Source organism: Lissotriton vulgaris, chromosome 3_1 (assembly GCF_964263255.1).
Source record: "Lissotriton vulgaris chromosome 3_1, aLisVul1.2, whole genome shotgun sequence".
NCBI classification, from domain to species: domain Eukaryota; kingdom Metazoa; phylum Chordata; class Amphibia; order Caudata; family Salamandridae; genus Lissotriton; species Lissotriton vulgaris.
The window spans coordinates 96,799,945-96,825,632 of record NC_141689.1 but is presented as its reverse complement, the minus strand read 5'-3'; the positions used below and the strand labels follow the sequence as shown (position 1 = coordinate 96,825,632).

At 42.2% G+C, this 25,688-nt stretch overlaps 1 protein-coding gene across 1 annotated transcript in view; it reads right to left on the bottom strand.

The window, feature by feature from the left end:
• Positions 1–12,085: 12,085 nt before the first annotated feature.
• Positions 12,086–25,688, bottom strand: part of LOC147726022 (RING finger protein 145-like) — a 91,289-nt gene continuing 77,686 nt past the window's right edge. Inside the window, exon 10 of the mRNA XM_086960137.1 lies at positions 12,086–18,666. Coding sequence (XP_086816263.1) covers positions 17,833–18,666 — 834 coding nt within the window. The 3' untranslated portion in view covers positions 12,086–17,832. The remainder of the gene's footprint in view (positions 18,667–25,688) is intronic.

Here is a 25,688-nt window from a genome sequence, read left to right as displayed (position 1 = left end):
ATGCATAGGATTGCCTAGGATGGGGTAAGGAATCAGTTGAAGTTCCAATAGATCAGAAGGGTCCCTATGTTACAGCACATGTTTTGGGTTCTACTGATCAATTTCTGGTTGATAAAGGAGCTACTCGTAGCACCTTATCCAAACACTTGGTTCCAACCGCTTGCATTTTATGTTGATACGTTTACTGCTCCATGTCCATTTTTGCTTTCTCCAAACACACCAGTCAATATTGTGGGTCTTGATATGCTCAAATATTTCAGGGCTACAATACAATGTTACACAAGGTGACGGTTGTATGATGAACCATCGAGCGCAATTGCATCGCGGCCACGACATCGCATCGGCCGTTACACCGGCCATTATTTAGTCGCAAGCATTTGCGCCGCAAATGCGGCAATTTCATTGGATCGCGTGTCACATCGGCGATTTAACATCGCGCGACATGATAACGCGATGTGTGAGCCTACAGTTCAAAAAAAGTTTCGGACAATGGGTTTGTGGGGGTGAGTTTCATACATAATAATCGGTTAACCATTGTCTCTCCAAAATTAGTACAAGAATTTCAGAATCCTTTGATAAATCGGACGGTGAGCTAATAAGTGACTGGTTTGTCATAGCTTCATTTTGTAATGCCTCTTGAAATGTGCGATATAGCCTTTATAGAATTGTTATTGACTCTACTTTGTTGCACAAGAAACCAAACCCTGCAATATATGTAAACCACTACCGATGTGTGCCAGCTATGGAGTTATAAGCTGGCCACGTGGAAACATCGAGGCCTGAAGCTTGGAGAACAATTTCCATAAGCATATTTTAGGAGAACCTAGTTCTATGCTTGATATGCTTGAAAGTTTCTTCTTCGACCGAAGTTGTGGGCTAAACGTTGGTAAGAATGTTAGCACAAATGCGGTCTTAAACGTTGGTAAGAATGTTAGCACAAATGCGGTCTTGCATTGAATTATGTTGCTGAACCTCAAAGGAAGTATTCACGAAGATTGGTGATTTGGATTGCTTTCTGACAGAGGTGTAATGTATGAATTGTTGGTGCTCGGTCTGCATGAACTATGGTTGAATACCAGTACTTATTCTTGTACATAAAAAATGGCATCGGAAATAGTAAACAGTGCCATTCGGTTAAATAGGTACACCAATATATGCAACTGAAAACGGAGTGAAAGTTGCCCAGATTTGCTTAACTGCTTGTAAATTTTAAACTTTTGCACTCTTCTACGAAGGCCCAGTGAGTAAGTCGGAAGTGCTACACATAAATGTGATGCTCGAACTTTCACAGACCCTTCTTTTTTCATTAATTTGACCGTCGCCTACATGAAATCTGGAAATAGTATCAATTCAATGTTAATGTGATTGTAGCTGCCAAAAAGATAAATGGATTAGTCACATCCATCCATCCATGCATCCATCCATACACCAATCCATGTATCCACCCATCCATGCATCCTTCCATACACCCATCCATCCATACATACCCATCCATGCATCCATCCATACACACCCATCCATGCATCCATCCACCCATACACCAATCCATGTATACACCCATCCATGCATCCTTCCATACACCCATCCATGCATCCACCCAGTAATACAGTCCTGCATCGCATCCATCCCAAATACATTACTAAAAATGTAATTGAATAAAAATGTAATTTAAAACTGGCCATTTAATGCATCCCTAATAAAAATTACCACATCCATCTCAAATACATTATTAAAAATGTAATGTAATAAAAATGTAATTTAATTACTCGGAGTTGATAGGAGGATCGAACCCTTGTTGACCACACCTAAGTCGGCACACCCACCCTCTAGGCCACATTCTCTCACTGTCATCGATGCGGCCATTCTAAGCAAAATGATCTTTTATTTCGTCCGCATTTTTTCAAAGATCTTTTTTATAAAGTTCATTTCATTTTCCCATTTTCCGTTGTTCATTTAAGCTATATTTGTTATTCCTGTTGGTCGTTTCATTTCCGATTAATTCCGTTTTTAGCTCATTAATCAAATCCATTATAACTACTCCGTTTTAGTACATTTTTCGTGTCTGCGCAGTACGCAGTAATGGCATTTTAACATCGCATGCGTTGTAATTGCATGCAATGTTAATGCCTTCGGTCCGTTGTAGCATGCGCAGTAAAATGCTGCGATGCCAACGACAATGCGATGTAAACGTCGCGGTGCAATAGCACCGCGATGTATTCCCATCGATGTCATTGGTGTTTCCCCAAGGTGACCCCGCACACTTCAACAGTAAATAGTACAAAGTAATGACTTTATATGTGTGGTCACATAGACTCTCCAATTGTTCTCCCAAGAATTTCCAAAAGTCAAATTTCTTCTGTAAACAGATTCTTTTATTCTCAATTGATGATTAAAACCAATAGCCAACGCGTTTCGTCCGTGACCGGACTTCTTCAGGGCTTTATTCAAAATGTTTTCTGTATAGTACGGTTTCGAATTGGTCTTCCCACTTGAAATTCTCATATTTTTCAGAAAATGAATAAAGAAATCATGTTTTCCAAGTAAACCACGTTTTTCAAAAAATCCGATAAGATAGTGCATAAAGGGCCGTCAACAAGGAATCGGCGTCTCGTAGTGCACCAGACGACTGCATGCACTACGAGAGAGCAATTGGAGAGTCTATGTGACCACACATATAAAGTCATTACTTTGTACTATTTACTGTTGAAGTGTGCGGGGTCACCTTGTGTAATCTAACCTGTGAAACAAGTTCTTTGTTTTCTAATTTTGGGATCTAGGGGATTGGTTCCCAGACCTCCAGCACCTACACATTTGTATATTATAGGGATTTTGTCACCAGTGCGGGCATAGTAGCCTTAATCCCCTGTTCTTGCTTGTATTCTACAATACAATGTTCTCCGGAAGGAGTACGGGTTATCTTAAATGACAACTACCCCGTGATGGAGACATCCTGTATTGTTAAAGAGGACATTGCATTAGCTACACTCCCTAGTATTTTGTGGGCTACTTCAGACACCAATGTAGGGCAAATGGTTATTCCACCAGTGCATATTAGTGTCAAGGAGGGCGCTTTATTGCCATGATTGACTCAATATAAAATTTCTCAAGAAGGCGAAGAAGCCCTTTTACGTATTGTCTATGATTTGATTAAAGTGGGGGTCTTGGAAGAAGTTCCTTATAATGTTTGCAACAGTCCCATTCTCCCTATTTTGAAAAAAGACACTGACACTAGGATTTACAGATTCATTATTGATCTAAGAGAAGACAACAAGATTGTAGTACCGCAATACCTTGTGGTTTCTGACATAACGACATTGCTTACCTTAGTTCTTCCAACAGCAACTACATTTTCTGTAATAGATTTGAAGAAAGCTTTCTTCTCGATTCCTATTCATCCTGATAGCCGATATTTGTTCGGTTTCACTTTGAATAATCGATTGTACAGATTTTGTAGAATTCCTCAAGGGTACACTGAGAGTCCGAGCATTTAGTCAAGCACTGAAACGACAACTTTACTCCTTAACTTTGCCGGAAGGAGTGGCTCTCATTCAATATGTCGATGACATCTTGTTGGCAGCCGATACGCCTAAGCAGTGTGAAAAATGTACTTTGTCTCTACTTTCTTTTCTTGCTACACACAACCATAAAGTGTCACTGAAGAAATTGCAATATTGCAGACCGAAGGTTACCTATTTAGGTCACCTTCTGTCTAAGGAGGGGCGTGCGCTTACACCAGATCGCATACAAGCAATTTAGACACACCAGTGCCTTCTACCCAGAAAGATGTCCGTGCATTCATTGGTTTGAACTCGTTCTGCAGGCAATGGGTATTAGGTTTTTCACACATTGTTAAACCCTAGCTAGCGCTTTTGACTAAAGACACTCCGATGCCCCTTCCATGGACAGATGAATGTCAGGATGCTTTTCGTTAGATACAACAAGCTCTTTGTTCTGCACCAGTGTTAGGCACTCCAGATTACACGAAGGCTTTTACACTCTATGTACACGAGAAAGATGGGTGTGCATTGTCAGTTTTAGTACAGACACACGGTGACAAGCAGCGTCCCTGTGCATATTTTTCAGTGGTTCTTGACCCTGTTGCTCGTGCATTGCCTGGGTGCTTTCGTTCAGTTGCAGCAACAGCTGTGTCCATACGTCAGAGTGAAGGGATAGTTTTGTCACATAAACTGTTGGGGCTAGTACCCCATGCGGTTGATGCCCTTTTGAATCAGACTAAACCCCAACACTTAACTAGTGCTCGCTTGACAGGATACGAATTGACACTGTTAGCCCCTCACATTACATTGAAGAGATGTGCGACACTGAACCCAGCTACTTTGATGCCATATCCAGCGACTCCGGCTCAGTCACAGGAGTCTCACGTTTGTATCTTCCTTACTGAGGAACAAACAAAGGGTCTCATCTATTTGCAAAATACGACCCTTTCTGATGTAGATGGGGAACTGTGGGTTGATGGGTCCTATTTGAAGTTACTAGATGGCACGACTTCAGCTGCATATGCAATCACGACACTTGAGACAGTAGTGGAGACAGCTCGTATACCACAGAAGTCAGCCCAAGCAACTGAGTTAATAGCTTTGACACGAGAGTGTGAACTTAGCACTAATTTGTGTGTGAACATCTATACAGATTGCTGCTATGCTTTTGGAGTGGCTCATGATTTTGGCCTACTCTGGCAGGAAAGAGGCTTTCTTACATCCCACGGGTGCAAATAATGCACGGAGAATTGGAGCATAATCTTTTGACTGCACTTACATATCCAAAGAAAATAGCTATTGTAAAGTATAGCGCGCATGAGAAAGTGATTGATAAGACAGGACAAGGCAACGCCTTTGCAGACCGCGTAGCTCGTGAGACTGTTATGCAATGAAACACTACATCCATGTATGTAGCGAAATCACAAGCTGAGCGTTGGCATGATGCTAGAGAAGAAGTATTAGATATAGAGATCTGCCTCTGTGGAAGAACTTGAGCAATGGTCTAAAGAAGGAATGTTAGACGATGAGGGCTGTTGGCGCAACAAAGAGATGAATAAGTGGAAATTGCCTGCTGCTTATTTACAGCCTATGGTTCAAATAACACATGGGTCGGCACGAAATTGCTTACGCAAGTCTGGGAGCATCCAGAGATTGCCGGTACAGATAAAAGGATAGTACAAATTATTTGACCTTTTGGCAGTATAATCCTGGAAAAGGGACACAAACTCCTACAGGAGGGTTTGCTACTCCAACTGCACCTTTTGAAGTTTTGCAAATGGATTACATTCAACTTGAACGCTGTAACAACTTAAAGTATGTTCTAGTAGTGGTATGTGCCTTCAGTAAGTGGATAGAGGCATACCCCACAAAGGATAATACAGCTCTTACTGCAGCGAAGGCACTTTTAAAAGAGTTTTTCCCTAGATATGGTGTTTGCAAACTTTTGTGGAGTGACAATGGACCTCATTTTATTGGGCAAGTTGTTGAACATGTCCTGAAAGGATTAGGAATCAAACAGAAATTCCATGCAGTTTTCCACCCACAATCAGCAGGATTGGTGGAGAGGTATAACACTACGCTGAAATTGAAGCTAGCGAAAATACTTGCTTCTTTGTCTTTGAGATGGCCAGATGCACTAACCTTGGCATTGTTGTCCATAAGATCGGTGCCACATTCACGATCTGGGCTTACTCCATATGAAGTGGTATTTGGAAGACCAATGAACATTTGGGGAGTTCCAAAACCACGCCCCGTACATGATGTACCTTGTGTTCTGATGAATGATTATTTAGCACAGTTAACTGACCGTTTGATCTCTATTCATCAACCGGTTCGAGAAGCTCTTCCAGACAGATTTACAGGTGAGGCCCACGAACTCCGACCTGGTGATCATGTGATGATAAAAGCGTTCGAGAGGTCGAACAGTTTGGAACCGAGGTGGCGAGGACCGAAGCAGGTGCTCCTAGCGACAAGGACAGCGGTTTAAGTGACGAACAGGAAGAATTGGGTCCATAGCACTCACTGTAAGCGACTGTCACCTGCCTTGGTGGAACCTGCTGTGCTGACCGATCATCGAGAAATCTTGGAAACAGAGAAGGGGCATGCTATCTCACCTGAAGAATCTGAGGGGGTCTTCCCGGACCACACGATTCCTGGAGTATCGCGATATCAACTGAGGCCGAGGAAAGAATCTGCTTTGCTGAAAAAGACGGGTTGAGCAACCGCCCTGGGTTGGTGAAATGGAGTGCCGATGTGGCAAAGGGGGGGGGGGGGGGGGTAGAATCAGTCCTGTGTAGTGACACCCTTCTTGACCCTCGGTGAAGAATTCAATGGCTGCCCAGGGCAAAGAACTCTAACGATTGTTTTAATGACGAAGTGATCATGACTGCTGAAAGATCAACTGCTGCTAAGATCGGTAATAAGAAGAGGATTTGTGCTGTAGGATAGGTTGTTGCTATGGTGGATATAGCAGCAATAACTTTGTTTGCAGAGAAAGTGGCTCCTGTTCGACAATTGCTAATTGCCACTACTCCTGCACCAGTTGAGCATCATTACTTTTTGCTTCCCTACCATGAGCAAAAGCATCGACAATCCTACCTGAATAGCACGTTTATTCAGATGTTGCATCATAGCATAATGCCACAAATACCACCGACTGTTGGGTGTGTGGGATGATATCTGCTCTCACCAAAAGAAAGGGGGAACGCCTTTTATTCCTCTTCCCTTTTTACACAATGGTTCTTGTCAAGCTTGGTTTGCCCTTTTGATTGCTTCAAAGAAAGAGACAGTTGGAAGGATTAACTATCATCTTAATAAAGTTTGTTACCCTGATGAAGATGGTTATCCTCAAGCTAAATGAACTGAATGGGGAGAGTATCGACCGGACAATAATTATGCACCATATGTTTTCTCGATCACAAGAACTATAAAGAACACTGGACCATTTGTACTTTCTGTGACTAAAGCTAAAGCAGATTTATGTATAGAAAGTATTGGGAAACTTGAAGTGGGAAGGAGTGAGTTTACTGTGACATTAAGTATTGAAGGTGCTAATAATAGTTTCACATTGTTGCATAATACATATTTCGTATGTGGTAATAAGGGGTATTATCAACTCCCAATTGGATGGTCCGGGGTGTGTCATGCATCATTTCTGTTACCGCCTGTGTTCCGAGCCCCTCCATCGTATCACCGTGATTTCAAACTGCACAAAGATATCTCTAAGAACAGATACAAAAGAACAATAAGTACATATGAGGTTGATCAGACTGACATCACTTTGCAACAATATGTCGACTTTAATTTGGGCTTGTTTTTCTTTGTGGGTGCTGCATTGACAGTAGAAAGATAAGGCGATTGACTCGTGTTGTGGAAGCTGTTACCAATCAGACAGCCATGGCACTTGGGAACATTACACAAGAACTGCAAATTGCAAGAATTGTAGCACTCTAAAATCGTATGGTTCTTGATGTGATTCTAGCAGATCGAGGTGGTGCATGTCGCATCATCGGCAGCAGCTGTTGTGTTTATATACCGGATCACTCACCTTCAGTATATGATGAAATATCAAAACTGCATAAAATTGCTGCAGAGATTCACCCAGAGACTGGTACATGGACTTTTCCGAGCTGGTTCTGGACACTCTTTGTGACTTGGGGCTGGAAACTATTGACTATTTTATGTATACTGCTGGCGATACTATTTACATGCTGTGCATGTATACAATGTGGTCCTATGCTTTGCTCCATTTGCATCACTACTTGTACACCTGCTAAGAGAACTGTTATAGAAATGAAAACACGTTTGTTAAATAAAGAGGTCATTGAGATGATGAACATCAATGTACAGGATGCATATTTAGATTACCCCAAATGTACGAATATCTTGAACTAATGCTAAAAGGGTTGTCTGTTGTAATTTGGCAGCGATCGGGGTTAGCATCTAGCTGAAGCTATCTTGGATTTGGCAGCCATTTTGTGTGCCATGTGCTACCACGTGCTCACCATGTTCTCTGTCCGACTTTTCTGTCGTCTGCTCTTGTACTCTGCCTAGTGACAAGACATATTTAGCCTCCTCTGCTTTGCACATGCTCAGTTGAGCTTGCAGCTGTCTTGCAGCTGCTATAGTCTGTAACTGTCAGGATGTGTTTACTGGAATTAGCAACTGTTAGCTCCTCCCACTTATTGATTGTGCATTTTCTGATGGACCTTATATGTACCTAAAACCTTCTTTACCTACTTGTACCGCCTTCTTTTGAGCCTCTGTGTGGGTATAAAAGGTCCATGCACCTACTGTTCAGTGTGCTACTTCATACATTACCGAAGGGTATTGTGTGAATGTAGTTCCACCTCATGAGGTTTAAAAAAATACTCTGTTTTATATTCCAGTTTCCGTGCCAACTTCTTCCTATTGGTCTAAGGACTTTGTGCAGAGAAGGGCGAACCTCTAGCACTGGTAGGCCTAGCTGAGGCTCACCACCACATTGGGAGCCAGCAGTACATGTTTTGATTGGGCAGAAATTGTGTGCTTCAACAAAAAAGTGCTTGCCCTCAATATAGCTGTGATTATTTTATTTAACCAGCTGCCCAAGCTTGAACTTTCGGGGACACAAACATTACATTGTAATGCTATAAACGTGTCTTAGATAAGGTAATTTATGTCGGTTTTCTATGGCAGCAGCACAGATGGGAAGAGGTTAGTCATTAACCTACATGGATTTTTAGGTCTGACTTGACCGTGAAACTGTCACTAGACCTTTCAACTTACACCAATATAATTTTACAGTTCTTAGCTTCCCACAAATACATATCCATTCCCAAGCTATTTACTTGCAACACTCCAGATCACCATACAACATCTCTTTACTGCCAGACATACTGTCAAGGGCAATGAAATCAGCATTTGTTTCCTTTAGATTTCTGGTAGCACATCCCTTCAACAGCGGTTTCAATTAGCAACCCACAGCACTGCGTGGAGGGAATGTTCTGTAGTGGTTAGAGTGTTGAAACTTCTCAGACCTTTGGTACAGTGTCCTTGCTTCCTTGGAGCGTGGCAGGTCGGGTCTGAGAGGACTTGCAGAATGAGGTGAAGAGCCAAAAGCAAAGATCAGGCTCACAAGCTAAATCTTGACACAGAAATGCCCTGTACTACAAATCAGAACACCAGCTCTACCCTGGTGTGAGTATTAGGACCCTTGGTTCTGGGATGTGCCAACTAGAACAGGTTATTATTATTATTATTATTAAGCTTTATTCGATTTTTTAGATAAAAACCATAAAAGCACATTACAGAATATAAACACCATTACATTTCATTCATATCACAGAAATTACATTATGGCATAAGATCTTTAAAAGAGGTCAAGTACTAAAATAAATAATATATCAGGTCAGGTCAGAGTCTGGGTGTTGATACCCCTCACCCCGGAGCTGTTTCGGCCCAACCCACAGTTACTCTCTTCCTTAATCTTGTATAGGGGTGGAGTGATTCTCTGGGATAGAAGTCAGATAGTCCCCAGGTGTATATAGGTCCATCTCCTAACTGTGGTTTCCAAGTCTGTAGGTATGGGACAACATTACTATATTTAAACTTTATCAGCACCAGATCGCCAGGTCTCTGTTTTCGAAGCGGGCCCAACCATCCCACCCTTCTAACACATTGTATTCTGCCATCGATGTCGGGGGGCAGGGGTCTATTCTTAGTTAACCAGTACAGTGCCTTGTTACTTAACTCCTGTTGACTTTCAGATATTCCATTGGTAAGCTCAGGCACGCCAGAAAGGACACACACAAACGGGGCTGCCTCCGGTGGCAGATGGATATGATTTGATTTCCGTGGCATGTTCCTTGTATCCGGAAGTGGCCCTTTGGCTGGTATAGTGACTTTGATCGGCTTCGTCTCGAGGGAGCTACTATGTGCTGTTATTAGATTGGCCTGCACTTTCTGGGTCAGTGGGGTTAACATGTCTGGGGCTGCCTGACGGGATTGATTAATGTTACTTTGGGGAGTGGTTAAAGGCATTACGGAATCGCATAGGGGCTGTAAATGACTTGGGCCTGCCATACTTTTTAGGATTAACGAGTTGGTCTTGATCATTTCCTCTATTGCCACGATCCCCAAAATTGTTCATTCTTTCTATCATAGGTTGTATCACAGAGTTGATCATAGTTTGTAGCTGGGATGGTGAAGGTGGGGATACGGACAGTTTTTGCTGCTTTGCTTGGCTACCTGTATGATTAACCACGAGTTGTTTTCTTTTACCAGCAAGGTCCAGGAGGGGCATATTGGGGTTCGTATTACCTATAGCAGGTGGACAGGGGGAAGTACCCGGGAGATTTCTGTGTGTTGGGGATAATGTTCTGAACTGGTGACTTGTGAAGACTGTAGAGCAATAGGAAGCATTAATATGCTCTGATGTAGACTCAACAGCAACATACGTGGATTTGCATAGGCTGTTGAGTTCCTCCAGGAGTGATAGATTTTGTAATGCAGCGGCTGACTGTGGGGGGGTGGAATCACAGTAGGAACAGTCAGTGGACAGTCGTTTTCGCTCTGTTCTTTCGAGTTGTTGGACAGTATGTGGTGTTGTCTTGGATAGATATTGGATCATCGTCCCCTTAGCCGTGTCCCTTGTCACAGTAGGAATTTTTCGGGCCCCCTTAGAAGACATGGTATAAATTGCAATAGACCTACTGGGACTAGAAGTAACTCAACACACGTACTTTTACCTCTTTAGGCTGCACGGACAGGGGGGGGTGGCCTGTCCCGTCCTCCTCTGGCCTATGATGGTCTTAGATGGTCCCGCCCTTGTCCCGGGCTTAGCCCGGCGCTGTCCCGCGCGCGTCCCGCGACGCGGAGGGAGCCTCGTCCTTTTTCTGCGCCTCCGGGTGCGTAGCTACCGGAAATGCCCCTCACAGGCTGCTGGGAGCTGTAGTCTGCCGGCGGCCGTGCAGGTGGAGAGCAACGGCGACGTGCAGCACTCACAGCATGTGGGCCCCAGCAGCAGCAGCAGCGACGGAGTGTGCCCGGTGAGTCCCTCCTGCTCCGTGACCCGTGACTCTGGTCCTGGACTGGACTGTGTCCCCCCCCGCTCCTCAGTGGGAGCCGCGTCCTTTTTCTGCGCCTCCGGGCGCGTAGCTACCGGAAATGCCCCTCACAGACTGCTGGGAGCTGTAGTCTGCCGGCGGCCGTGCAGGTGGAGAGCAACGGCGGCGTGCAGCACTCACAGCATGTGGGCCCAGCAGCAGCAGCAGCAACTGAGTGTGCCCGGTGAGTCCCTCCTGCTCCGTGACCCGTGACTCTGGTGCTGGACTGGTTATAATTCCTAACAGAGTGGCTCATAGAAGAAATGTAAAGACTTTTGGATGTAAATGCCAACATGTATATGTATGCAAATGCTGCCAGTAGACATGTATTGTGGGTTCAGGCTGCCTGATCTAGTACCGGGACACTGAGTAGCTGTGCACGTATAAAGCCTGTTAACATAACTTTCATGAACATGCAAAAAAGGTAAGCACAGGCAGCAACAGATATGACATGAGAGGTAAACCTCCTTACTCACAACCTCTTGCAGACAGGTCAAGACAAAACATCTAATGTTACCTATCCGTACAGAAGCAGGCACACTAGCAGAAACATTAGCAAACATTAGCATAAATTATGCTGACTGACCCACACATGGAGGCGTTAAGATGACACTTTTTAAAACACAACATAAATAGCATGTAAGCAGGTTTTAGTTGAATGGTACTCAAAAGAAATAACACTTCCAATTCCAATGAATCCCCTGTATGAATACTTTAAAAAAAGATGATAGGATTTGGCGTTCATAAGACAAACCTAAAAAAATGTACTTTGACTACAACTGATGGACAATTGACAACACAGTGCAAGCTACTACATGCAAGCTTGTAAATGAAAAGACCGGACCTGTGCAAAAAAACACATAGTTGGGCTCATTTTATTGTTAAAGGGAGGCTTCTCGAACCATGGGAACGCAATCCTTGTAACAAGCGGTTCGAGTTCTGAATTAACCCACATAAAATAACCAAAGGCTGCAAAACTAGAATTCACAAATATTCAAGACCTGAGCAAACAAAATCATTTATTTAACAAAAACTGTGCAATAATTTGTCATATTACACTTCCTTGTACTGGAGATTGTCAAAGTCAGTGAGTCAAAAGTTTGAGTGAGGTATTCCATCAGGGTTCCCATGGCGGCATAATAAAGACTGGATCCTGGTCCAGTCAGCAGGGAAGTTTCAGCAAATATTGATAGATTTTCATAACACTTCGTTTTTGAAAATAAGGCACTTAATACATTGTTACACAATAATGCAACTGATTAACAGCTGCGTGGCAGGTAGACTTAGGGCACCCCTTCAACAATAACGCCACTGGAATAGACTGGGTGAGGCAGGAGGAGTCCATCCTCATTGCATAATTGGTGGCGGGTTCTTGTGCTGGTCATAGACCTCTGCCTTCCCACCGCCTGAGACATATGAACTGAAGAACAATTTCAGATCTGCTGCAAGCAGAACTGTATACAACAAACCATACTGTTTTGGACACAAGGGGTACACAAACACCAGGTTCTAAGTACACTTTATAGATAAGAGAGGGATGCAAACAGACACAGTGATGCTAAGAATTTAAAACATTGAGTTTTATCTCGTATTTTGGGAAAAATAATTAAACACTGGGATATTATCTTACCCATATTCTCTCAAGGGTTTCCTATATGAGAGGTGTTCCAATGAGAAAAAATAAATCAACCACAGTAACTGTGAAGCAGGGACTCTAGCTTACTCTAACATAATCTTTACTATTAAACATAGCAATAAAGAAAATCAGCTTTACCCAATTTTAACATTTCTGACCGACTACGAGACAGAGGTCAACCTCCTGCAAGCTCTCCTCTGCTGTTCTTTGTCAATAGATCCCAGTGACTGTTTCTGTCATGAAAGAGGAGGTAGCAGTGTGATGCCCATATCTGGCTACCATTCAATTATCAGTCTAAAAAATATACCGTGGCTTAAGCATTCAAAGGATGGGGAGGGGGGGGGGGGGGGGGTCTTTGAGAATAGTGAGCCACAATACATTATTCTTGAATGCAATTGTAAGATCGCACATCTCAGCCATTGCACATCTTCGAAAGTCAGCATCTTTAGAAGTAAAGCCCCGACAGTAAAAACATACACTAATCTTAACACTCAAAACAGAAGGCGATACATCTTAAAATGATTACTGCAGCATGTTTCAGGTTCTGGGACTGGTTTAAACCCTCATGTACATACTAAAGATGTATTTCTGTTCAAATACCTGCCACTTTCTCATTAATGGATCATGTTGAGAAAACTTTGACTATTTTACTAATATTCAAATTCTGAAAATATCTTACAAAGTGCATACTTAGGCACTATAAACTCAATGTAATAGAAATACTGCTTCATCTTGCATCGTGGGTCAACTGATTGACAGCTTTAAAAGGGAGGAAGGGTGCCCTGACCTGATGGTGTGTTTTCATGACATTGTTTCCACTCTTGACTAACACCTGTGTATGGAGAAAAAGTAGCACCAGTCCATGACATAACAAAACAGTATTGAAGCAGTCTCGTTATATTAGCTGGTAAAACTGTATTGAAAGAGCAACCATTAGAATGCTTAAGAACACATGTACGCACTGTGCAACCTTAGGCGATTGATCAGGAACAGATCCACCAGCTCCAAGCCTAAGCTGCACATGGACGCTCTACAAAAGCACTTGTTGCAACCCCTGCCAAGCATTCCACAGGCTCTTAAGTAGGGGAATGGGTTTTTCTGTGGTTTCATCTAGTCCTCACAACTCCCAAATTCAGTGCAAACTGAGGTCAGAAGATACTTTCAAATATTTATCTTTATGACTTGTACGTGGATTTGATGTCAATGCCTACTCTCACTAAACATTACATTCTCATAATTACGTCTAACCTAATCTGAAAACCTGCTGCAGCACTAAAAAAAAAGGTAACTGCACTCAATCAAAAGGAGTACCAGAAGCAGAGGGTTTCAAAAATCCCCTGAAGCAGACTGGGATTGCTATGAGCTTGTGTTTGTCACGCCTGCGACCCAATACTTTGAATTCTCAGTACACCAAGCGGTGAAACAAAACGTATAATGAGCACAACTAAGTTGGGGAAAAAATACAATTGGGAACCAAGGAGCATTTCAGAGAGATATAGGATGATAAATGAGTTTAAGAAATTTGGAAGTTCTAAATAGTAATTCTAAAAACTGAGGTGTTGAAATGCAGATTGTATTATGTATTTTGGAACTGGTACTGTCATATTTGCATGGTTAACTTAAGGTGCACATAGTTTAAATAAAACTCATGAATAATAAAACATATTCATTCATTGGTAAGAAATAAAAGTGCAGCTGAAGGTGTTTGTAGTCGACAGCAGCCGAAACATGTGAAATTAAGTTCTCAGATACAACAGGTCGATTTTTAACATCTGAAATTACTTCAGCAAACAGTACCATTCACTGTGCATTGCTGATGAAGTGAGTGATTTGCATCTTTATGTAGACAAGTTTAGAGACTTGGAACGTAGTATCTGTAATTACATCTATATTGCTGAAGACCGCTTAAAGGAGCAGGTAATCCACTTTCTGATGACAACAACCTTTGAGACCTGTATGGTCTCTGAGGGTACAGTAAAACAGCTTGGACAGTGAAAAAAGTGCTTCATAATTTCACAGATGAACCAGACTTCCCATACTAGGGTATAAACTTCTTGCTCTCCTCAGTCTCTGTATAACCGTTCGGACAAAGGATTTTACAGCAAGCATTTATAAAGGCAAACCTTTATCAAGGTGTAGTAACATAGATACGATCATTACTTACTTGTTGTTTCTCAGCACACTGCTCATCAGATAAACACATACAAACAGAGAATTTTAAAGCTATGTCAAAACTCACATAGCTTTTTTCAGGAGGGTGATTGGGGGATTAGAACTTTGTTCTTTTGTTTCACTTGTGCACAACTTTGCTACACAGCCATGTCTGCTACTAAAAAAGATTCAGAAACCACTTCTCTTGGTGTTTAAAATGTAGGATTATCCTTTCCTAACTTGATGTAGTCGAACGCTCCTTTAGAATACTTTTTTTAAAGAGCAGAGACCATACTTCCTGAAATAAAAAAACGTGCATGTTTCATTCGTTACAAGGTACAAAATAAGATCAGTGGTTTCGCAAGCTAGCGTCAATCTCAGAAGAAATTGTTCCCTTGAGATCTTACAAACTGGTGAACCATATTAAATTATTAGCAGCCTCCACAGGTGCCAAAAGCACAAACTGTGCCCCATTGGACAGAGGAAATGAAAGGCGTTCCAGTTCAAACATCATAAAAATCAACCACAGAAATATGTCCTCCTTGTATTATACTGCAAATCATGGCAGTCCTGCTAGTTCTACCATTACTGGATTAGGTTTTCTGATTTTAGAGTTCCATTTGAACACACATCAACCAAAGCATTTGGTAACTGAGGAAGACACAGACTCAATCTCTGTTCATACTCTGGTCTTTTCCCCCCCATGGTCCAATGGTCAAGTGCCGCCCTGCCTTGGTAGCGTCTGCCTACTTGCATCACATTTCTCAGTTTCGACAAGATGCTTCATCCTCCCGACTGCCGACTTTCCTCCATGCTTCAAAATCACCACAAAACAGTGATTTGCTGAGAACACATAGCAGGGCATATAAAATGTACTGGAAAGCATGGTGACCAGGTTTATAAATTAACAGCTCTAAAATCACAGAAGCCCATACTTTACCTTACTTAGCCCTGAGAAAAAGAAAACACTGTATGAGCTCCAGTAACCTAAAAAAACAAGCAACCACCCACTTAGCTCCTAGATGAAGAAGGCAGTCTGATATAAATTCAACATTTTAGAAATCTTCATTTTGTAAACTTGGAAAGCGGAGTCTGAAATCCAAATTCAAAAAATTAGACGATGGTCTTCACACAATTTTATGTTTGAATGTCTCATTTGTCAAATTCAGTCATCCTCCGAAGTGCCAGACCATTACAAGATGAAAAGGACCACATCTCCAACGCTACCCCAATCTCTTCTTTTTCCACACTCCGCTTTCTCAGTCTAATGAGATTAGACTGAGAAACCTTAACCTTCAATACTCATCATTATCTCCAACTGTTGTCCCTCCCTGAATTCAAAATAATCATCATGCATTAACTCTACTTTTCTTGTTCCCTTTCACATCTACACTTCACCCATCATAACTAACAAAAATCTTCAATGGCCACATGATTTTTTAAACCCTAACCAGTACTCTAGTTTAAAAGTGCTTTCACATTAAACATGTATCCCTACTCGTTTACCAAGATGACTGGGTACCATATGGTGGGGGGAGGAATTAAGTACAGCAAATTTACATTTTTTTCTTCGGATTAGGAAAGTGAAATTAGCAAAACAACATGATTTGTCACAATCTGCAAGAAGATCAGCCCACCACACTGTCCTAAAATGTTTCTCTTTTTTTTTTTTACAAAATTGGCCCTCATGGTCCGAGAACAACATCTGAGTGCCAGAAAGTTGCTAGACTTGCAACAAATACTTGTGGGTCATTTTCAAAAATTGTATGAGCAGCCATGAAAACTAAGTACAAACAACCAAATAGTAGACACAGAAGAGAACACTGCACTCAATGACACAGGAGTGGTCATATAAAAGAATACAGACGTTCCCTATCCTGCTGAGGGCTCGATTAGTTTCGAAATGATAACTTGACAACTTGATTCAGAACCAAACAAGGAATAAACAGAGTCAAAAAAATGATTCTAGACCTTTGGGTGGGAGGGAAGTCCATACAAGACAGTAAACCACTTTGGCAGGCAAAAGGATGCTTCTACTACAATTGGCCAATTTTAGTCAATTCAGGCAGTGAGCACTCATGTTCTGCAACATAAGTTTACTAACACAAGTATCTGCAAGTTATATAAAATAAACATCTGCATGAGAGACACTGTACTTGATTCTTTTCTAAACAAAGCACAACGACCTACCACACTGATCGAACAAGAGTGGAGACCTCTCGTGCCGTTGAGAATGATCCATCTATTAGCTCATCTACACTGCACTGCTTGGACCGAGGTCAGATACCTGTAGCTACAATAATTGTTCAGCACTTAAGAGGCTCCTCTGTTGAATACTATAACTTAAGCAACAGAACAGAGAAAAGTGTATATTAAGACACACTCAAGTCTTTTGGCTCCACATCCATAATTGGCAATATCCTTTTTGGTAGACGTTCCTAGTGCAAAAACTTGCAACAACTATGTTCTTTTTTTTGTCTAATGTAGAAATATAAAAATGTGCTTTTGGTTTCATTTTTGGAGATCACTGGCTGGAGGTTCATGGAATCGAAAGCATTCTTCATAATTTTCAGCACTATCTTCTGTAAAAATAAAGAGGGCAGCAATCTGTATAGGGAAGAATGCGAAAGCCGATGGAGTTTCACCTCTACAACAGGATTCACCTTTTCCCATCATTTTATTTCCTCTTTTTACCAACCACAGAATGACTGTGCACGCCTGGCTGTCACTCGCATAAGAAACACTTGGCAATAGTTCCCTCCCTTTCGCTGCCCTCACCAGCAGAAGGCTCCTCCAGCACGCTGGGCTGTATCTTCTCTGCGCCTCCTGTCCTCGTACTCAGAGGTACTCTAGTGCGAGGGAACACAACTTAGTCTATGGCCAGGTCATCATATTTAATTCACCTGTGCGTGGTAAGAAAAAGACACGGACAATAGGTTGACATGAAAGAAAGTTGTAAGTGCTACGAAGGGTCGACGTCCGTGTGCTGTGCGGGGTTCTGCAGAATACGGTCATTTGTCACTCCTTTCAGGCCACTCATTTGCACCCATGTTTCTCTTGCATCAGGAACTAATCCACCATTGCCACAATGTTCTTCGTGGAATCTAACCGGGCCCAGTGCATCCTGAGAACAATTGTGCTCAGTCTGTCTTAAGGCACTCAGAACCCAAGTATCTGTTTCCACGTTTCCTGGTTGAGTTCTACTAAAGGTATCTTTGGAAGGCAATTGAGTCTTACGTTTTTGATGCATACCCGTATCATGTGTGTAAATACCGCCGTCTCCAGTAGCAGATAAGTCACACTCCTGATCCACAGTTTCCTTACTTAAAAACTCTTGTGAGATTTTAACCAAACCAGTAAACACATCCGATGTTCGCTGTACAGTGGCATGGGTACACTGTCGGCAACCTTCATTACACACGCCTGTACTTCCACGATTAGGGGGATTTATTTCCGGTACGGCAGCGGCTGCAGCATCGTTCCACTCCAGGATGTCCATCTCCTCACCAGTTTCTGGAGAAGGCTCTACATTTTCAGCTGCATGAGGTGGTCCCTCAGTGTCTTGGGGTGAAGCGCCCGCCTTCCCAATTGCAGGTTCAGCCCCACTGGCTTCTTGCCCTCTTGCTTGCTCCTCTCTTTCCTCATCTCCATTGGACTCTCCATGGCCTCTCTCGGGGGACGGCGGATTGACCTGCTGATGACACATGGGACACGTATCTTGAACATACAGCCACTTGCGGAGACAGCCGGCATGGAAAAAGTGTCCACAGGTAGTGATCACCGCAACACTCATTTCCTGCAAGAGAAAAGCACAAAAATATTGTCAGCTCCTGATGGAAGTCAAGAAACACAGGCATACCTTGATTTCATGGGTCAGAAAGTGAGAACACAAAAGTAGTTTTGTACGTTGGCTGTGCAGAGAGGATAAAGCTCTGCCTCAAAGCATGTTTAGCAAAAATCATCAGATGGGAGACAAAATAGAATATAAAAAGGAACTCAGTTTGCTCTTTAAAACAAAATCACACATTTAGACAGTCATCAGTGCTGGCAGTTGTATAGGAGACAATGGAAGTTAGAAAGGGTAAAAAGTCACAATAAACCAATGATGCAATACATGTTCTACAACAAACTAGACCTACCATTTTACAAATAGCTGGTAATCAGGGGTAGAATCTATGCCATCGTCAATCAAAAGACAAAGTTGATGGTCTTCAAGCTTGAAAATGCGCGAGGGGGTAAAACGCATCTCAGAACAATAGGCAGCAACCTGCAGTAGGGCACTCTACAAAGGACTCATTTAATAACTTACACATTCATCCATCCATCCATCCGATAACACACACCGTACACAGAGGAGCAACCTCCTCCTGAAGGACACCCACCCCCCCACCCTGTCTTCAAACGTTAAAACTACAATACACTTTATTTTCAAACGAATAAGACAGAAAGACCATCCTGGGAGAAAATGTGGCAGACATGTCCAGCAGTGTTAGGCAAAATTATCAAACCAGGGGCCAGCTAGGGAAATGACCAGCTCCAAACAAAGTGCAAGTAAAATTACTACAGCATGACGCTAAACACAAGAAACTGCCAGAGAACACTAGGACCCGGAACAGGAACTTGAAACACTTCTCTGAATGAACAGAACAGATACTACGTAAAATAGGAATTGTAGAAAAACAGTTGCTTAAACCATAAACTAAAAATGAGACTACTGTAACGAAAGATCACCCAATTAAGAATGCTCAGGGAAAAGTCACCTGCACAAAAAAGAAGCCAATACTATACAGAACGTATGTCAGAATAAGAGAAATGAAAGACAAAAGCAGAAACACTGACTCAATCATACTACCCAAAATCAGAGAGCACTCGTTCTCATTTGAGAAAAAACAAACCATTGAAGTTTCCCCATCTTATAATAAGGCTTCAGCATAAGCACTTCGGTGACTCCCAGTACAGAGTTTGTCAAGACATTTGTCGCCAAATCTGATAAAGAGGCATCTTCGACTGAGATTGCCAAATACATTTAAGAACCAAAGACATTGTAGAATGTGGTCTCTAAACTGGCCCAGAAAAGCTAAGTTTATGGAGTGCAGGTGCATTAGACCAGTGGTTCTAAACCTGTGGTCAGCAAAGCCTACTGACGAGGACAGCAACTGCTTAGAAAATTAAATATTAAAAGATTCATAAAGTTTATATAAATAAAGAAGCAAAACGTACAACTGAAAATTTTAGAACGCTGTAAATGTGAAGGAATTTGAATATGGAGCCCAAAAATGAAATTAGTATCTATAGATGGATTTGTGGGAGTAGCACATCAAACTAAATAGAGTAAGGATGATGAGTGGCCTCAACTGCTTTTAGAAATGTTCCAACCTTCTTATTAAAGGATAATGTTACTTACCCAGTGAACATCTGTTCTTGGCATGTACAGCTGTAGATTCACATGCTTTGCATACTCCTGCCATCTAGTGTTGGGTCCAGATGTTTGCAAGTTATTTTTCTTCAAAGAAGTCTTTTCCAGTCACAAGGTAGGCGACTCCTCCTTTCGGTGATAGTGTGCATGAGCCTCGACTCCATTGTTAGATGGTTTTTTACTGCCAACAAGTTCGGACAAAAAATAACTGCGCTCCGGTCCGACACAGTTTTTCCAGATTCCCTTGGTGTGTAAGGGACTTACACTCAAAGGTACTGTTTACAGTTGCGTAATCCATTCTCTGCATATCATATTTACTGAAAAAACCTTCTTTCTATAGGGTAGCTTGTGGAAGGCCGTCGGGCCTAGCCGCGTCAGTCCGCCTCATAGTAGATGGAATGGACTCCATTTAAATTCTGCCCTCGGTGCCACGTAAAGTTTCTGCGCACCGACTCACACGAAGTGTGCAACCTGTGCTTGTCTCCAGAGCACAGCGAACAGGACTGTGATGCGTCTAGGACTTTCTGATGGAAGAAACGCATTGCGACCGTCTGGTTTGACGTCACGACAGGCACAGCCAGCGCACAAGTTTCGTTCCGGACCTCTTCAGAGAAGACTTGGCCGGAGACAGCATGGGAGCCAAGAGCTCAAGTGTATATGCAACTACTGGAAATGATGGCATCTTGCATCATGATCTTTCCCCATACCAGGCTTCAAATGCGTCCCCTACAAGAATGCTTGTCGAGTCAGTGGAACCAATCGCGGGGTCTGTTAACCGATCTAGTGTTGGTAAGTGGCGTAGTCATCACTCTCTGCAGTGGTGGAACAGACAAAATGTAACAAAAAGAAGGCCCTTCATAGACACAGTTCCACAGACAATGCTAACAGCGGATGCATCCCTCACTGGCTGGGGGCCTCATCTTCGACACCACAGAGTGCAAGGCCTGTGGAGTCAACAGCAAACAACTCTCCACATAAACCATCTAGAGCTGCTAACAGTGTTTCAGGCGCTCAAAGCACTTCAGACTCACCTGGTCGGCAAAACTGTCCTAGTTTGTACCAACAACATGACCGCTACGCATTACATACAAAAACAGGGGGGAGGGGGGCACACTTCAACTGGCCAAGACATTTGAAGGTGGGCCATTCTCTACAAAATCTATCTCATAGCGGAACACATCCCAGGAGTGAACAATCAGATTGCTGATCTTCTCAGCAGACAGAACAGCAAATACACGAATGGAACTCCATCCTCGATTTCTCCTACCATACTTTCAAAGTTGGGGAATCCCTCAAATAGATCTTTTTACCCCACACCAAAACGCAAAATGCCCAAACTTCCCCTCCATGTACCCACACCCACTCTCCAAAGGCAATGCACTATGGATAAACTACTCAGGGATATTTGCCTACGCTTTTCCGCCTCTCCCACTCATTCCATTAGTGGTTCGGAAACTCAGACAAACATCCCTCACACTGATCCTAGTATCTCCCACATGGGCCCGTCAACCGTGGTTCACAACCCTGTTGGAGCGCTCACTAGTTCCACATCAAAAGCTACACCTCATATCCAGTCTCCTCATACAGAGCCATGGAGAAATCAGATACGCAAATCCCAAATAACTTAAACTCGCGATCTGGCTCCTGAAATCATAGAGTTGGTTATCTAAATCTACCACCAGACTGTATGAACATTATCAGAGAGGCCCAAAGGCCTACTACAAGAGCCTGTTATGCAGCTAATTGGAAAAGTTTTGTTATCTATTGCAATAACAACAACATAAATCCTCTTGATGCTTCAATACAAAATATTTGTTACCTGTTACACTCAGGATTGGCATACACTTCGATAAGGATTGGCATACACTTCTATCAGACTACATCTCGCTGCAATAGCTGGGTATTTACAAAATAGGCAACATTTATCACTTTTCAGAGTGCCAGTAATCAAAGCTTTCATGGAAGGACTTAAGAGAATTGTATAACCAAGACTTCCACCTGCCCCAGTGTGGATCCTAACACAGTCCCCACAAGATTAATGGGGCCACCTTTTGAACCCATGTATAAATATGAGTCTCCTGGAAGACTGCTTTCCTCATTGCAATCACATCACCGAGGAGAGTCGGTGAACTACATGTACTAACCATAGAAAAACCTTTTTTCCAACTTCACAGAGACAAAGTAGTTCTTTGTACTAAGCCAAAGTTTCTACGTAAGGTAGGTTCTGCCTTTCATATAAATCAGTTGGTTGAATTACCAGTATTCTTTCCTCAACCTGATTCAATGGCAGAACAAGCTCTACACACCTTCGATGTCAGAAGTGCCCTTTTATATTACATTGAAAGAAGTGCCCTTTTATATTACATTGAAAGAACAAAATCCTTTTGTAAAAGCAAACAACTTTTTGTTGCTTTTGCACCACCACACAAGGGCAATCCCAAATCCAAGTCATGCCATGTGGATTGTTAAATGCATTCAAACTTGTTATGCAAAAGGAAAAATAACTTTAACTATACCCCCTAGAACGCATGCCACTCGCAAAATGGGGCTCCTATGGCTTTCTTGGGAAACATCCCCATAGTTGACATTTGTAAAGCTGAAACATAGTCTACACCACACACATTCACCAAACACAATTGTGTAGATGTGTTAGCGAGTCAACAAGCTAATGTGGGCCAGGCAGTACTTAAAACACTGTTTCCGACAACTCCAACAGCTACAGGTTAGCTACCGCTTTGGAAGAATATTGCTGTATAATCTATGCAAGCCATGTGATCTACAGCTCACATGCCTCGAAAGGATGTTACCCACCCAGTTAACATCTGTTCTTCGCATGTACAGCTGTAGATTCACATGCGCCCACCCGCCTCTCCGGGTACCTGTAACTGTACATCTTATTCTACATACATACGCATGGACAACTCTATTCTTTACTTACTAACTCCGTTCTCACCCTCTGCGGGAAAACAATCTAACAATGGAGTTGATGGCCATGCACACTATCACTGAAAGGAGGAGTCACCTACCTTGTGACTGGAAAAGACTTCTTCAAAGATAAACAACTTGCAAACATCCGTACCAAACACTAAATGGCAGGAGTATGCAAAGCATGTGATCTACAGTTCACATTCCCCGAACATGTATTTTTTTTTTCTTTCAATATTTGTCCTTGGCTTCTAGTAATGGCTCTGAGGGAATCTCCGGATTCCAACATTGATTCGTGGGGGTCTTCTGGTTCCAGAAATGATTAAGGGCCACAGCATTAGACAGTTCTAGAATTCTTAAGATGTAGCTAGCTTCCAAAATATCAAACCCAAATAAGATTACAGGTATTTTTCTATTGAGCAGATAAAGTGAATGTCTGAACAGTGGCCTTAAATAACTTGTGTGAACGAGGTGAGTGCAGAAACATGAAGGTCTTTCCTTCAGGAAGCGTGAACAACATTCTCTGAAGATACAGTTGCAATCTTGTGTTAGACACAAATAAAATAATTCTATCCACAATGTTACTGTTCAGGAGCATCCCCACCTTTCCGGATTAAAAGGCGGTGGTATGTAGTAGCAATCCAAGCATTGTTAGTTTAACATACTAAGTTTGATTTTAAACTCCAACAGAATGTATGACAAGACGTAACAATACGTGTACACCAAGAGTTCTGTGTTCAACACAATAGTGAGACTTAGACAGGTAAGAACATCGGATGTCCAAACCAGGGGTGAGGATCTCACATAGCATATGACAGTCAGACAAACAGAAATGCAACTAGCTTAGCAATAAGATCCTGAGGTAACTAGTAAAGTTACATGTGTGAAGGAGGATTAACTGGCCACCATCAAATACATGTCCAGATCAGCTTGATTATGGCAATTTCAGTACTTTGCCATCAGTACCAAGACTATACGTCACTTGCAGTAATACCTCCATCAACATCTTCATTTGAGGTAGCTTTTACATTAAAAAGTATCCCCTTTCCAATCACTGAAGGTTTTGCTACCTCCATCTGCCTCATCCCCCAACTGGCTAACAGATTAACCTCCCACTAATTTTCTTCAAAATTACATTTCATCCCCATTCATAAACTAGCCACATCAAGGAATGAATTCCTAGGTTCTCAATTTCACCATCTCTCACTTCAACAACACCTATCTCAGAGACTGAACCACAAAGGAAGTGCAGTGACTGGCATCGCATCAAATTAATCTATCTTCATGTATCACAGAGTCCAATAACTATGCGATAATCTTGACCTGGCCAAGTTTGCCCTTCCTTGCTCTGTGGCACTACAATCCCCCTACATTGGTCTGACCATCTGGTTAATCCCAGTGTATGTTGGTTCCCATTAGCAACATGAACACAACCTGTGGGTCTTGGGCCATCGTATAAAAGTTAACCTAAACCATCCATAATCACAGCAAACTTAAAAACTCCCTGTGGTCTGTTTCAAACTTTACCCTCTCCACGCCTACTTAAGATGCCCATACCATCATCCCTTTCACAATAATTATTGAACCATTGATCAAAAAGATCCTTTCAGTTAAAAAGAAAAAAAGAAACCAACAGAGACCAACTTTCACCACCTTGGTACACTTAAGACAAACTCCAACAAAAGAGTGATACACAAGTTCAAAAAGATATTACAGAAAATCAAGTTCCCTGAGAGAGCCTTGCATCCCTCTACAACCCCCCCCCCCCAACTCTCACAAAAGCAACAGGATCTCAGACAAATAAAGTGATTCCATCACTGGCATCCAGAAGCCCAACAATGACAGCAATAAACCATTTCTAAATTGTAAAACACTGCTGCAATCATCCACTGACCCACTTCCCGACAGGAAGAAGAGTTGGCTTTATTTGAACAAATGCCGTAAGATGTAAGCTTGAGTGAGGGAGTGGGAGCATATTTACTTGAGAACCCCAAATTTCTAATTATAACGTTGAAATGACTTTATTCTTAGAAGATGTCACAGGATCTTAGAGAAAGGGGTGGTTTCTAACACATTTAGATCAGATTCTGTTGGAGGATTATCAAGAACGGGTATGGTGGTATGTGGTAACTCATAAAATTAGACCGTCCTCGTGATCTTTAACTGCCTGAGACTCACGACTGAGATGCACCAGCTTCCTTTCCACATGTTCTACCTGGTACTACATATCACAGCTCTTGTAATTCAAATGCGTGCCTCTGTCTGGGCAATTTAATTCATGTAAAGCATCTAATTTCTTGATAACCATATCAACCATCATGGTGCACATGAGGAGGCATCATGAAGCTTCAAGATTCAGTGACTTTTATATTCATGTGGAAAGCTTTTACACACCAGGCATGAAAAAACAGAGTAACCAAATGTCTATGACCTGTGTGCCAAATAAAAACTAAATAAATAAAAGTGTCATAGCAATG